The sequence below is a fragment of the Adiantum capillus-veneris genome, chromosome 3 (assembly GCF_014529385.1).
Source record: "Adiantum capillus-veneris isolate H3 chromosome 3, ASM1452938v2, whole genome shotgun sequence".
In the NCBI taxonomy this organism is placed as follows: domain Eukaryota; kingdom Viridiplantae; phylum Streptophyta; class Polypodiopsida; order Polypodiales; family Pteridaceae; genus Adiantum; species Adiantum capillus-veneris.
Window position 1 is genome coordinate 169928484 of NC_140933.1, and position 16799 is coordinate 169945282.

Here is a 16799-nt window from a genome sequence, read left to right on the forward strand (position 1 = left end):
GTTTACATGCAGATATACTCCACAACAGAATGGGGTCGCTGAAAGGAAAAACAGGCACATTGCAGAGGTTGCACGTGCAATGATGAATGAGAAGAACATGCCTCATCATTTCTGGGCTGAAGCTGTAAATACAGATGTGTACATTATGAACAGGACACCTACAGCTGCGGTGCATGATGTAACACCTGAGGAAAAGTTTACAAGTACAAAGCCTGATTTGGCACACTTGAAAGTGTTTGGCTGCATAGCTTATGTGCATGTACCAGATGAGTTGCGTAGGAAATTGGATCCTAAAGCATAGAAATGTATTCTTGTGGGATATTCCCTTGAACAAAAGGGGTACAGGTGCTACAATCCTACTACACGAGAATTACGAGTGAGCAGAGATGTAGTCTTTGATGAGATGAGCAGCTGGTACAGTAATGCACATGGCACTATTGGGGCTGATGTAAAAGATGATGTGGTTGTACAAAATGTGAGGCCACAGTCACAGGTTTTGAGTGGACCACAAGAGTCCTCTTCTCGTGGCTCTGTTGAGAAACCATGGAATGGTAGACTACGTACGCAGGTTACTCCACCAATAGGTACAGGGAATGTATCATGAAAAGGAAAGGAAAAGGTTGATGCATCATCAGGTTTTTCACATGTAGACATGGATTCAGATGGTTCTGAACAAAGTCTTGATGAGGAATTTGGAATTCCGGCTGTCAGGACACCTGGTGTAAGGAAAGTACAAGAAGATGCTAGAGGGCAAAGGAGTGACCAAGGACCGCGCAGATCTAATAGAGTCAGAAATCCAATTTAGAAATTGACTTATGATGGGTATCTAGCGCATCACCAAGCCTACATGGCTAAGGTGATACAGGATGTGGAGCCCACATGTTTTGAGGATGCAGTTGGAAATGTGCATTGGGATGATGCAATGAATGAAGAGATGGCTGCATTGGAAGCAAATGACACATGGGAGTTGGTGCCATTGCCAAGTGGCAAGAAAGCTATTGGCTGTAAATGGGTGTATAAAACCAAGCATAAGGATGATGGTAACATTGAGCGTCACAAGGCAAGGCTGGTCGCAAAGGGTTATGCACAGACGTATGGCATAGACTATGAGGAGACCTTTGCTCCAGTGGCAAAGATGACGACTGTGAGAGCTGTCATAGCAGTGGCTGCATCTAGAGGATGGATTATGCATCAAATGGATGTAAAGAATGCCTTCTTGAATGGTGAGTTGCAAGAGGAAGTGTATATGGATCAGCCACCTGGTTATGTCGATCCAGGTTACCCAGATTATGTATGCAGACTTCTCAAAGCTTTGTATGGTTTGAAGCAGGGCTCTAGAGCATGGTATGACAGGATTGCCAAGTATCTTGTCAGTATTGGTTTTAGGAGAGCTCATGCTGATCATTCACTCTATGTACGTGAGAGTGATGTGGGGATTGTGGTCATTACCATATATGTAGATGACCTTATTATTGTTGGTGACAATGCTATGGAGATTGACCATGTGAAGGGTCTTCTCAAACAGGAGTTTGAAATGAAAGATTTGGGCGAGTTGCGCTACTTTCTTGGCATTGAGGTGATCAGGACTCCAGAGGGTGTATGGCTGTCACAGAGACAATATGCTTTGGACATGTTGTCAAAGTATGGTATGGCTGATTGTAAGCCGATTTCCATTCCCTTGGATGTGAATGCAAAGCTGAGTGCAGAGAAGGGTGATGTTGTTGAGGATGTCAATATGTACAGGAAGATGGTGGGTAGTCTAATCTACTTGACTATCACGAGGCCAGACTTGAGCTACACTGTAGGCTTGGAGAGTCAGTTCATGCAGCTTCCGAGGAAGCCACATTTGGATGGAGTACGACGCACACTTCGGTATGTGCAAGGGACTCTTGACTACGCATTGTTCTATGCAGCAGATGCACCATTAGCATTGTATGGGTATACAGATGCAGATTGGGCAGGTAGCATTGTTGATAGGAGATCTACGAGTGGCTTCATGTTCTCTTTTGGGAGTGCTGCTGTTACTTGGAGCAGCAAAAAGCAGCCTACGGTTGCTTTATCGAGCACAGAGGCCGAGTACAGAGGTGGAGCAGTTGCGGCGTGCGAGGTAGCTTGGCTACGCACATTACTTGAGGACTTGGGAGTGCAGGTGGACCAGCAGATTTTCATCCATTGTGACAACCTCAGCAGCATGTAGTTGGCTAGGAACCCAGTGTTCCATGCCAGGACCAAACACATAGAGGTCCATTACCACTACGTTCGAGAGCGAGTGTTGGCGGGCGACATCGACTTGGTCTACGTCAGCACAGAGGAGCAGATAGCGGATATCTTTACCAAGGCCCTCGGAGCTGAGAAGCTTCGACGTTTCCGGACTATGCTTGGACTTTGCGACATGTAGAGCTCGAGGGGGAGTGTTGAGATGTCGAGCTCTACACCTTGAGCTGGCATCCACTACGGGTCTTGGCCGCTTACGGCATTTACTCACTGGCGCGTTAGGTGACCGACACGGAGGATCTCTGCCAGTGATTCTACAGCTGGACTACACTTATAGTGCCAGCCTAGTACGCTTCTAGCGAGTTCACACTTAGTGACCGCATGTACATATGTGCTACTTTTCAGCTTTAGCACTTAGTCATTTTGTACTCTCTTTTCTGTGAAGAAGAAGAAGAAGCTTTCCATCTCTGTGTGCTTTGTGCTTGTCTTGTGTAGCTCTCTTGCATCCTCATTCTTTACAAGTAGTACAAATGATGTGGTCATGCTAGGAACTTTCATGGAGAGGAAGAGGAGACTTTGGCGTAAAGCCTCTGTCATGTATATAAGAAACCTGAAAATTAACCTAAGAGAAAATGGGAATTCTAAGTATGAACAAGTTATTAAGCAAATTCCCTAGCATCTATTGTCCTAAAAATGGATATATCCAAGAACTTGGCATATGTACAAGACACTTTGTAAAATTAGAAATTGCAAAAAAAAAAATCGAACCAAACCCATTTCACCATAGTATGTCCAAACAAAGTGCTCAAACCTAGAATAGTGGTAAGAAATCAAGGGTTTAGCAATAGGTCAAAGACTAGCAGTAATGCAAAAAGGCATACTACGAATTAAAATGTAAGCAACCATATCTTCACAATATGCAATGACTAACGAGTTTGATCAAGCTCAAAATCTATATAGAGAAAGTAACATCAAGCCTTACCAAACATAGTGGGCCAAAGCAAGCCCAAGGACAATATGATGGATCAAACCTTTATTGCCATTTTTCAATTCATAAGATCATCATAACCAAGTGTAGAATGATAAATGTCTAGTCAGTCCAAAATTATCAAAAAGCAAAGACACCTAACATTATCAAATTTAACCACCTCCATTTGCAACAACATGAGCATAACCAAGGATTTGGGTCAAAAACCTTAAGCACACTTAAATCAAGAAACCCAATCCAATCCAAAACTATTTTGTAGAAAAATTAGTAAGATAGGATCAGAAGACAAGTTCCAGATTTAGATAAGGAATCCTAAAGTTTTAAATTCTTAAATCATCCCCAAGCAACATAAAATGTTGCATAGCCATTCATAGTTCATCCCGGTTGAGAAAACTAACTTTCTTCAAGAGGTTTCCAAATAAATGCTTCTCTCCCTCAAGTGCACGTGAATCAACAAAACCACCAAAGGCACACTCGCAGGTCATAGGTGCATGTGCACAAATGTTAACATTGGCAATAAGGAAAGTAAACAAGGCTAAATGAGTTCAATAGACCCTCATCTTAAATAGGGTTTGAAGGCAGTAGATTGGGTATGCTCCTCCTCTCTATGCTAGGTCCAGTACGTCAATCAATTGCAGCAAGTACCCTCCAATCCCAAAAATCCTCTAGTAGACCTACTCACCCATGGTCCCAGGTACATCATACTGAGAAAGAGAACATTAATTCAAATTATTTAGAATCAAAGGGTAAGTGTTCCCTGTATATGAGGCAGTAGTGCATGGCAAACACGGGAGCTGCACTTCAACCATTGTGAAGAGTGATATCACCACATGCAAATGGCCAAGAGAGGAGAGCTCCATAGAGGATGACCAACACATAGTTTAGAGTGGTAGGTATTGAACTAAGGAGATCTTCTAGCTAGGATAACAAAGAAAGAATCATGTTGTATCTAGACCATAATCAAGCATAATCAATTTAACATAAGATATAATTCAAATGATATACTCCTATTAACTAGGAGAAAGCTACATTGCCACAAGTAAAGTAGAACTGATATATTAATGTGTAATATTGGATACAAAAATGGAATAGTGGTTTTTATATAAGGGCTCCCACTAGTGGATGGTCACACCCTATATCAAGGAAACAACTAGAGGTAATCTAGTGTGCTTCTCCAATGGGAAAGAAGAGGTGAAAGCATCCAGTTGAAACTTAAGAGTAGGTAGAATGATTTAAGGTAGAAGGGATGCAGATTATGTATGACCTATGCTAGAAGGGAAAAGCCTATAAGTAAAGGAGAAAATATCTTGGCTTATTTATCCTTAGGTGTGTGTCCACACCTAAATACTAAGTAGGCTTTAGGGTTTTTAGCCAGAGAGTATGTGAGTGTGTTTAATCAATCCCCCCTTCACTATCACACTTGAGGAGCTATACAAGGCTTACTATTGGAAAGGATACAACATCCAAGGTTATCCATGGATACATCTTTGAATAATTATTAGTTCCAGTGAATACATGTACCATTATGAGAAACATGGACTCAATTTTGGGCCCTATAAGAAACGCCAACTCAGCATAGAGAGAGGTAATTGTGAAAAATGCGAAAGTTTTTTTTTGGAATTCTATTTCTCATAGTACATACGTAAAATTTTGCTCAATCACGTAAATGCATGCTCGTACAAAATGCTTTTCGAGAGCCCAACTTAAGTGTACACAAAAATCCATGTCTGTGAATCTTAAAGAGTGATGTGATGTGCAATGAGAGAAAACACATAAGAGCAATTCGTCTGGGAATTTTGGTGATAAGGGAAAAAAGAAGATGCGTTGCCATTATTGTAAAGCTAATGATCACTTGATCAAGCAGCGTCCTAAGTTGAAGGCCAAAGAGGCTAAGGAAGAGGATGGTTCCACTACTGATGTTGGTTCCACTACAAATGCAGCTATTGTTGAGTCTTCTATGAAAGGAGACTGTGATGCTGATGTTGATGCAGAATGGGCTTTTAGTGCAGAGTGTACTTATAATCCTATTGTCCATGATGCATGCATGTCACCTGCTGTAGATTCACATGTGTGGTATTTTGACAGTAGTGCTACAAATCACATTACCTCATATCGTGATTTGTTCTCCTCTCTTGAGTCTGTCCCTCATGGGAATTCGGTTACTTGTGCCAACAATACCTCTTATCCGATTCAGGGTGTTGGAAATATTGTGCTTACTGCTATAAATGGCAGTTCTTTCACACTTGTTGATGCATTGTATGTACTTGGGATCAAGAAGAAGCTTTTGTCTGTATCTACACTTGCTAGACTTGGACTTGTAGTCAAATTTATGGATGACATATGTATCGTACATGATCTCAATTTTGGTGATAAAATTGTTGCATCTGGCATTTTATGTCGTGGGCTGTATATGCTCACTTTTCTGACAAGTGTGGGAAAAATTTTGCAAATGTAGTTGTGGACTCAAAGGCTAATTCAGATGCAAAACTTTGGCATGCACGTTTTGGACATCTGAATTTTGCCAGTTTGCTGCGTTTGCAAAAATCTGATATGGTTGCTTCTTACCGCCTCTCGAAGCACCTGTCAAACATGTTTGTGAAGGTTGTATTTTGGGTAAGATGCAGCGTTCTAAGTTTCCAAAGGATGGTTTAGTTAGCACATGCAGGTTGGAGCTTGTGCATAGTGATGTTTGTGGGCCCATGCAAACTCCGCCGTCCTTGGGAAATTACCTGTACTTCATGATTTTTATTGATGATTACTCCAAGCACGCATGGGTATATCCGTTTAAAACTAATTCTGAAGTGTTTTTGTGTTTCAAGCAATTTTTGTCTCTGGCTGAAAATGTCTCGAAATGTACTATGGGCACCCTCCGTTCTGATCAAGGGGGGGAGTATATGTCTCATGAATTTAATGCATTTCTGGCTAGTCGTAGGATAAAACACCAATGTACAGTGCCTTATACGCCTCAGCAAAATGGTGTTACTGACAAGAAAAACAGACCACTTACAAAAATGGCACGATGTATGGTTAAAAGTCAAGCTTTGCCGCAGTTGTTTTGGCTTGAGGTCATCATGCGTGCCACTTATATACTAAACAGGTGTCCTATGAAAGCTTTGTAGTCTATGACTCCATATGAAGCATGGCATGATATAAAGCCTTCTATTGAGTGCATGCATGTTTTTGGATTATGCTTTGGTGCCACGAAATTCAGTGCAACAAATTGGATGATAAGGTTGTCAAATGTATTGTTGTTGGTTATAGTCATCCGCAAACAAAGGGTATCTTGGTCTCACGAGATGTTGTGTTTGTGGAAGATTCCGTTCAGCCTTTGTTGTCATGTACTAGAGACAATAACGTAAGCTCACAGGACATTTATGACACTGTGTTGCCTCTTTCAATGGTGAAAGTTTGAATGTGGATTCCAATGAGGCAAATGTACAGCCTATGGGGATTTCTAAAAATGTTATAGATCAGCCTATTATTGATGCATATGTACATGATGTACTTGATGAGGAAAGGGCTGAGAATGAGCAGGGTAGAGGTATGCCAAAATGGCTGGAGCATACTTTACGTGACGATAAATTGAATGCACCCTTACTCATTCAAGTTCTCACCATGCATCTTATGCATTAGATTGTTATGCTTTGGCCGTTTCTAGCTTACATGATGTTGAGGAACCTCTGTCTTTTGATGAAGCACAAAATTCAAAAAATTGGATGGTTGCCATGTTATCAGAATATGACACGTGGACTTTATGTGATTTGCCTCCTGGAAAAAAGGCCATTGATACAAAGTGGGTTTACAAGTTGAAACACAAGCCGGATGGTGGGATTGATCGCTATACGGCCCGACTTCTTACAAAGGCAATTGCTGGAATTAGGGTTGCAAGGAAACAACAGCTTGGAGAAGACAAAGGAAGCTCAAGCCACACAATAGAGAGTGTGTTACTTAGTGTGCAATGGCAATTCCAAGTACTCCTCATGAATGCTACACCTACAAGATCACTTAAAACTTCCTCCAACCATCAGCTCTTTTGCTTCCTTCTCCAAAACTCACAAAGCCACATACAAATAGAATGGAAAAACTAAAGTGGATACCATTATTATGCTCGGAAATAAGGAGACATATCATGTCTAATCACAAGGAGCACACACAGGAAACAAAGATGAGGAGGAGAAGATGATGTGCATACATTTGATTCAACCTTCCCCCATGTACAAGTACTCTCCTCTCTCATGCATGTATTGGTTGTTTTAAGTTAAATAGTGAGCTCAAAGGTACATTTCACTTCGGATAAACTCTAACTACTTATTAAAGAAATACTTTTCATTGTTTAAGAGAGGTTCCCTATCAACTAAGAGCTAAGAGCTAAATAAACTTTGCTATTTATTGTCAAATAGAGGTCATCCAAAAGCGAATGACTCCTTATAGTTTGCATATATTCATCTACCAATACATAGCATAAATTTATATATTCATATACTAGTACACAACATCAAATCAAATATCAAATCATATTTCTCACCAAGAGAATATTTGAGGTGAACTAAAATAGACCAGCGGCAAGCCATCACATCGATAGGTGTGATGGGCATTGGGGGACCTCCCTTGCATTTTTCATTCTAAAGGAAAATGCATGGAGGAATTGTGATTATGTAGATGCAGAGCATTTCTATCTTGGTGCAAGCATTGGGGAGGAGGGGATCCATGATCTCTAAGGGAAGCCACACCAAGGGTAGCCATGATTCATTTCCTTCACCCTTAGGATGATTCCGCTTGCCTAGGAGAAAATTCACCACAGCCTTGCTTTCATTGGAGGCTAGGGTAGCCCATGTTGAGGATGAGTTAATGGTCTCATGTGTAGGAATAGATGGTAGTAATAGTAGTAGTTGTTGTGTGCCTACCTTGGATCTATCCATTGAGGCATGTCAATTCTCGTAGAACCACCCTTGGTCACTTGTTCGAGTAGTTTATCATCACCTTGGAGAGCCTTTCCCATCTCTCTCTCTCTCTCTCTCTCTCTCTCTCTCTCTCTCTCTCTCTCTCTCTCTCTCTCTCTATATATATATATATATATATATATATATATATATATATATATATAGATAAGTAGAGCAGGTCTACACTCTTGAGGGGGAATTTGAGTCGGTTCACTCCTATTGGGATGAAACAAGGTTGCCCACTCTCCCCTACTCTTTTTGGTATTTATGTGGATGAGGTTTCAAATTTCACAGAGAGGGAGGGTGATAGAGGAGCATAGTTGGCAGGGTCATGGATTCCATTGTTGCAATATGCTGATGGTATTGTGTTGGTTTTCAAAGCCCCAGAACTTGGATGCTCTGCACATTTTCTCTCAGGATAGTGGCTTGTCTATGAACCTTGGCAAGACTAAGATCATGGTGTATAACACCATACTATAGTGGTCTTGGAGATGAGCACCCACCTCTACCTATGGTCAGGAGACAGTGGATTATATAGATGCAATTACTTATATTAGGCTGGTATCTAGTGGCCTACTGTTTTTCTTTCAGGAGAGAAGTAAATACTAGGCTGACTAGAGCATATGTAGCTTTTGGGAGACTAGAAAGGATGATTTTGCATGTTCTATTCCAAGAACCTTGAGTGAAGAATTGGCCTTTTGATACTTTGGTGGCTCTATCTATGCTTTATGGCATACAAATATGGTGCACTTTTATATCCCATAGCACTGAGGGATGGAGATATATGGAAAGTCTATTGGTTTCTATGATATCTCGGATGATCAATGCCAAAGCTTCAGTACCACATGAAATTATTTGGTTAGAGCTAGTTGCCCCCCCTATTGGTGGTAGGGGCACTTACTAGATCAGTCTCCTTTATGCATAGTATATAGGACCTCCCTAGAGACAGATATGTCTAACTAGCCCTAGAGTCCTCCCGTTATCTTTCAACATAGGGAAATGCATCTTGCTTGTATGCACAAATCACATCCTAGTTTCAATTACATGGTTTTAGTATGGAGATGATTTCCCCCTTCCAGTACTTATCGGATAGAGATCACTAGACTCATTAGATAAGACTTGTTTCAATTAGACATTGGACTGACATGGATACAGTCGAGACATGAGTTTGTCATGAAGATGGATTTCTACAGAGAGCATCTTCTCTAGCTTATAGGGGATGGGTTTGTGACCATATCTAACTATGTGGACACTCATTTATCTCATGGGATATGATGTGCTATTGGTTAGATACACACATCTTCACACCTGCTCAAGATTGAAATAAGTAGATCTAGAGTACCAATGGAGGGTAGGACATGTGAGCTATGTAGCTATATTATATATGCCTTTTTCCAATGTACTACTAGCTATGAGGCCATTTTCATTGTCTTTTCAGAAAGGATTTTGGACCATTGTCTAGAGCTACGAGTGTCAACTGGCTACCAAGCCTCACCATATTGATGCTAGCAAAGAGAGAACCACATATAAGCATTTGCATGCATGTGTGGGTGCACTTGGTTTCTTTTAGGCCTAGACTTATAGATTTAATGAAATTATCCCTTTAGTAGGTCCTCTTGAGGTATTTGTTATGGGTGTGTTCATCTTCACATTTGTAGGTGCATGAATGCGTGCATTTACTACTTTTCAATCTCCCTTTAAGTGTGAACCACATCCTATGAATCTAATTATCCTTTGAAGTTGCAATTGATAGTTTATGTCAAGTGCATCATGTGGCCCCTTCTACCAACTGTAGGGTTTGACCAACCTTGGCACACACATAATAGAGATAGGGAATGCACTAACCACTTGGCCAAGATTGGTTTCTTTATGAAGGCATGTTAATGAGAGATTAGAAGTTTAGTGAATGAGGCAAATAGATCTAAATGATGAAAAATTGGGATTCAAAGGACAGCAGCAATGAGTGCTATACATACAAAGTTAAATGCTATGCAATGGCTACATGGGAGATAGTAATTGAAGGAATTTTTAATGTAAAAATGATAGCAAAAACACTTAATCGAGTGATAAGATAAGAGATTAAGACAAGCACCACTAATCTCAAGACTTGCTAATGACCAATTGGACTTATTGATTGAAATGGTCCATCCCTTACTTTCCCAATGGTTGTGTAGAGGGGCTAGGATTGCAATATAGAGAATCAAAGGAGAAACCTGAATGCTTATGCAATTGTATATACACATACCAAGGAGTGTAGTCAATTAATGATTACTCATGACATGTGCACATTTAGCTAATCAAATATAGATTTAGAAGACATTAATGCTCAAGCACTAATGATTAAATGAACTAGTGGTGCAATGATGGGATTATGAATTAGAAGTGCCAATATAATTAGGCATTGATACTAATAGTCATGATTAGGGTAAATAGAAAGTGAAGCATTTGTGGTACAAAACAGAGATCATAACTTTGCTTTAAATAAAATCAAGAACATGGAGGCTCCTCATATAGGACTTGATTGGGTATCTATGGATGACTTACCACATGACAAGAGCCTACAAGTGAAAATTCTCACTCCAAACCTTCAAAGATACATATTTCACCTAGCACATGCCATATGAGATGCTTTTCTACATACATAATTGATAATGGGTAATCATGAATACATACACAAAGTGAGAGTTCACCCAAAAAATAGGCAAAGGCCATAACATTCCTCAATAATTGTGACCATATAGCCACAATTGGTCTAGGGGAAAAACTAGGCGTATATCACAATGTGTAGCCATCACCATCAATGACAAGGTCACATTTTGCTTATTGAGAAGATCTTCATCCCAAAGCAAGAGTGCAAGAATATTGGATGGTTTACATTTTCCTCTATAAACTCCTAAAATGTACATATGTACTTTGTAGATTGCCTTTTTAACCTGACTGTCTATCAAATATTCTTTCTAGGTTGTTTACATGTAGTTAGGTTTCCCAATATACTACATGCACTTGTTCCTTATTTTTGTTTCTCTAATTTGGCGTTATATAGTTGTAGACACATGCTAAACTGGGTCATGGATCTTGTATAATTGATATAGTTCTCTACAAGCCAAAATTATGCAATTAATTGAGGCCCTCAATCAAACATGACTCTACCAATAACGTAACAAGAAAGGTAGGAGAACAAACATCCACATACGCATACTTTGGTTGCAATGAAAACCATTGTGGTTGTATGTTCATGCTTGGGATACTCTTGCTAAATTTTACTAAGCTTGTAATGAAACATGCATTGGTTACTTGTGAGGCACACAGAATAAGCAAAATGCTATAAGCCAAAATTATGCAATCAATTGAGGCCCTCAATCAAACATAACCCTACCAACAATGTAGCAACAAAGGTAGGAAAACAAACATCCACATATGCATAATGTGATTGCAATGAAAACCATTGTGGATATATGTTCGTGCTTGGGATACTCTTGCTACAGTTTACGAAGCTTGTAATGAAACATGCATTGATTACTTGTGAGGCATACAAAGTCTAAGTACACAAATGAACCTAAGTATAGTTTTAACCAAGATCAAAGATTTGTTAGGGTTTAGGCCAACTGGCCGAACACCCATCACACTTACCGTACTAACCTTATGTATTCTTTTGACCATACATAACAATAAGGATAAGTGAGGTATCATTTGAATCCTCACTGAGAGCTCCACCAACACTCCATGACTGCTCTTCTTCTCCCTCTCATTGTGTATGCAATGAACACTCTTCAAGTGGTATCAGAGTCGAAGGTTGCAGTGCTACTCCTCTCTTGACGTTTCCCTCTTCCGAGCGAGCTTCACATTGGCAAAACGGATCAAAGCTCGGAGCTTTCATGGCTATGGAGGCATTGTGAGCTCGACACATAGAGCTCAAACATCAAGGTGGCAAGGGGTTGAACTCCACAAACCACCAGAGGTGAGAGATTGAACTTTCTATGAGCTCAAAGACAGAGAGAAGCAGATTGCTCAATTTAGGATAAACTGATAGTAGGTCATTGTATTTCTCATAACTGGAGCTACAAAACTTTGATATATTTATTTTCAAAACAAAACAGAGATCTCTTTTAGCTCCACAACTTTGTATAAGAACTCATCAACTGGTTTGGACTGCACATGCGTCTAATATCAAAATACAGAAACTATTTTCTTAGAACAGATTGTGCATTCGAGTTGAGTAAGAAAGGGGAGAGAGTGTAGAGAGAGAAGAATAGATAGCTTCATCTTAACTTAACATCCAAGGCCTCCAATATACACACTCTTAATGAAGAAGAGAAAGGGGATTTGACAGAAAGAGAGAAGGATTGTGTGCATAGTATGACACAACATATATACACACACACACATCGATTCTCGGCATAGGCAACCCATTTTCTTGGCTTGTGGCATCAACTTATCCTCCTACATCGGCATAGAGGAGTGAGGTCCCTCTTCCATAGAGGAATGCGAAAACTGGTTGAAAAGAGAAGAAACGAATCAAGACTAACACGTGCAAAGAAGATTGCAAGGAACCTGTTTTGCAAAAAATAGCATTGACAAAACATATGCACAAAAGGATGAAACTGCCTATGCAATATTGCCTGACACAAGCTTGCAGCAAAAATGGAAATGAAATGAGCCCAGATCCAAAGTATTTATCGACTCGCTGACGGTCACCAAAGCTCACCTAAATATAAGAAAGTGAGCAGACATGTGCTAGCAATGCTGGCAATTATGCCTAGGAGAATGCAACCTGCTCTGATATCAATGATCGAAAATGGGGTAACAAGGAAACACACATAACTTGGAAAAGATGAAGAAGATCAATGCACACGATAAAGTATGTATTGTTTAGTGCACAATAAAATATAAGTTAGCCCTAGAATGATGGGTGTATATACAATGCACCAAGGAAAAAACCTCCTAGTGAGGGAAAAAATACCCCAGTGGTACTAAGTGTGTTCACACATCACTACCACATATGTATGGTAACACTATTACTATCTCTATGTTTCTGTTTGGCATGTAGTGACTTTGCCAAACTTCATAGTATCCCTTTGCTATCGCCTACATTCAAACAAATACTATACTTCAAACGAGAAATCAAAGGACAAAAACTAGAAAAGAATATATTATCACAACAAAAAATTGACCCTCCAATAAGAGAGGAGAAGCATACCATGTCCCGCCAACATTGAAGTAGAAAACAAGCATACGATGGAAGGGGATGCTCCATACATCTTTGTAAAAATTGGGTGAGGGTGGTGCAACCTCCTAGCCACACATAAATGCATGTTTCATGTGTAGTTATATAAATTGGGTGAGGGTGGTGCAACCTCCCAACCACACACAAGTATAGTTCGATCTTTTTCTTTGGGCACAAGTATGCAAGCATTTAATGCATTGCTATTGCAAGATGAATGTCAACTTTAAAATAAATCTCACTTTTGAAAAGATAAAACACAAAGGAAAAAAACTTGCATGTAGCATGCTACGGTATTCAAAAGAAAAGTGGACAAATGCAAACATTGTAAGGCCTAATTATCAACCATGACCATTGACACACAAAGTACAACACTACAACTATTGGATACTTGAATTTGCAAGCAAGAACCAGACAACAAGAATACTTGACATTGACATAAAAGAGGTCGGTTCCTACAAGACCAAGCTTGTCCACTCAAATACTGGACAAGCTTGGGCTCCTATGTACTAAAATCAGTTTCTACATCATGAACATTGAATATCCTCACCTCATCCATGTCAAAATTTTTATAAAACAATACTACAATCAAGCTCTCAAAATAACATTAATAATCCATTCATGCAATGATAATCAATCAATTTGCAGAACCTACTTGTCTACGACCTTTTCATGTCCACATTCACAAACAAACTTCTCATGGTCCACATTCACAACATACAAAATTACATGCCCTCGTCTCACAAACCAATTTCTATAACACTACTTTACGAATTTTGTGAGTGCCTATTACTTGAAGCAAGTCTAAAGCATGTCTAATTGAATCTTTGCCTTCCAACTATGCCACCTTTGGCCTAGCTACATTTTGTAAGGCTTGATTGCACATACCCTAGGTATTGTCACGATGCCAACACTCACATAGTGATACAAAATTACATGCCCTCGTCTCACAAACTAATTTCTACAACACTAGTTTACGAATTTTGTGAGTGCCTATTACTTGAAGCAAGTCTAAAGCATGTCTAATTGTATCTTTGCCTTTCAACTATGCCACCTTTGGCCTAGCTACATTTTGTAAGGCTTGATTGCAAAACCCTAGGTATTGTCACGATGCCAACACTCACATAGTGATACAAAATTACATGCCCTCGTCTCACAAACCAATTTCTATAACCCTAGTTTACGAATTTTGTGAGTGCCTATTACTTGAAGCAAGTCTAAAGCATGTCTAATTGTATCTTTGCCTTCCAACTATGCCACCTTTGGCCTAGCTACATTTTGTAAGGCTTGATTGCACATACCCTAGGTATTGTCACGATGCCAACACTCACATAGTGATACAAAATTATATGCCCTCGTCTCACAAACCAATTTCTACAACACTAGTTTGCGAATTTTGTGAGTGCCTATTACTTGAAGCAAGTCTAAAGCATGTCTAATTGTATCTTTGCCTTCCAACTATGCCACCTTTGGCCTAGCTACATTTTGTAAGGCTTGATTGCACATACCCTAGGTATTGTCACGATGCCAACACTCACATAGTGATACAAAATTACATGCCCTCGTCTCACAAACCAATTTCTATAACACTAGTTTACGAATTTTGTGAGTGCCTATTACTTGAAGCAAGTCTAAAGCATGTCTAATTGTATCTTTGCCTTCCAACTATGCCACCTTTGGCCTAGCTACATTTTGTAAGGCTTGATTGCACATACCCTAGGTATTGTCACGATGCCAACACTCACATAGTGATAAGCTAGCAAGAGAGGGTAATTGAGAAGAGTTGATGGAAACTAGACAACCAACAAACCAACACTTGTGGCATAAAATCATGGCACAGTTCAAGGCACGCCTATGACAAGAGACTTTTTGTCAAATATATTAAGATTACGTCTGCCCTCAGTTGATGGACGTAGGGAACAATAAAGTGGATTGGTATGTGTGTGTGTGAATTTGACTAATGTACACGGGAACCTTGCTCTGATCATGACTATTGTACATGGGAAGGTTCAGGATTTGATCCCATGATGTGGTGGTCATGAGTAAAGCTCCCTCCATGATTGATATTAGGCCTAAGATCAATTCGAAAATATGTTGAAGTTGAAGCTAAAGCCATGAAGTGTGCAAAACACAAATCAGCAGCAGTTAGATCCGATAGGTCCGCGCCGCGCCCTAGAATGCAGGTTGCTGCTATTGAATGCAGCCTAAACCAGATTGACAAAGCCAAAAAGATCAACCAATTAACCTCTCTCTCTCTCTCTCTCTCTCTCTCTCTCTCTCTCTGTGCAGCATTGAGGGAGGAGATTACGGTGCTATTGGGCTTGGAAGTAGTAGTTGATGATGGTGCTGTCGTCGCGTTGCTGCTGGAGCTGTTGGATGATGCATTGGCGGCAGGGGCGGACAACAGCTGGCCACCCACGATGCTACCTCCGTCCTCTCTCAAATTGTATGGCCCTGCACCCCCGTCTCATTAGCACACTCGGGAGGGGAAGGGGGGTTTGCAAATTTAGCACTCACCATTCGCGTGCACCAGCTTCAAGGTCGCTTGCATCGACATCATCGTCACCAGAAGAAGCGTCAAGAAGCAAGTGATGCCCTCCACCTTCATACCCCCCGCCTGCGACTCTGCACCCCTCTCACGACCCGGTTGATCTCTCCGAGTCTACGTGCACAGAGAGAGAGAGAGAGAGAGAGAGAGAGAGAGAGAGAGAGAGGTAAAGGCACGCGCTGCTGCTGCACCAGTCACTACAGCCCTCTCATTTATTGGTAGCCTTTAAAACGGACAGTACAGGTCCAAGTCGTTCACACGCTATCCATCATGTAGAATGCATATTGATCAAAGCTCTACCATCCACAATATCAGCATGCACATCAACCAAAACACTACACATTTAGCATACATTTTGCCCATAACTTTGCAAAGCACAACCACGCAAGCAATGTACTTTAAAAAACATTACATATCCCTCCAAGCAATGTATTTCAAAAAAAATTACAATAAAAATAATCTATATGAGGGATGATAATGCCCAAAATCATGTGTCCTTTTTGAGCTTCACCTTGTGGATGGAGAGCGTCTCGATAGTGGATGCAAAAAATTCCACCAAAAGATGTGTCTTTCTCACTACAAAAGTCTTTTAGTGGCCCCTCTTTAGTTGAACTTTCATTAGGCTCCAAAACTGAGCCCCTCCATGTATGAGAGCACGACATAGGACACTCAAGTGATCATGAACACATATATGGAGGAGTATTATTCTCAGATATGAATTTTGTACACATGATGGAAAAAAAATCTAGTGTATAATCAAGCTGGAGATTTCACATGTTGTATATGCACATGATGAAAGGCGGCATTGAGCGTTTTCCTTTACTTTGACATAGGGAGAGTGAGAGAGAGCAATCTGGCTTTCCTTCAGCATAGCCTTTGGCATCGTCT

At 40.3% G+C, this 16799-nt stretch overlaps 1 protein-coding gene across 1 annotated transcript; it reads right to left on the reverse strand.

The window, feature by feature from the left end:
• Positions 1-15218: 15218 nt before the first annotated feature.
• On the reverse strand, positions 15219-16081 carry LOC147462170 (uncharacterized). The gene is made up of 3 exons (XM_086502856.1): positions 15881-16081; positions 15672-15817; positions 15219-15567 (listed from the first exon to the last, which is right to left on the reverse strand). Exons 1-3 carry the CDS (start codon positions 15969-15971, stop codon positions 15499-15501), a joined length of 306 nt encoding a protein of 101 aa, XP_086358982.1. The 5' UTR covers positions 15972-16081; the 3' UTR covers positions 15219-15498.
• Positions 16082-16799: the final 718 nt, after the last annotated feature.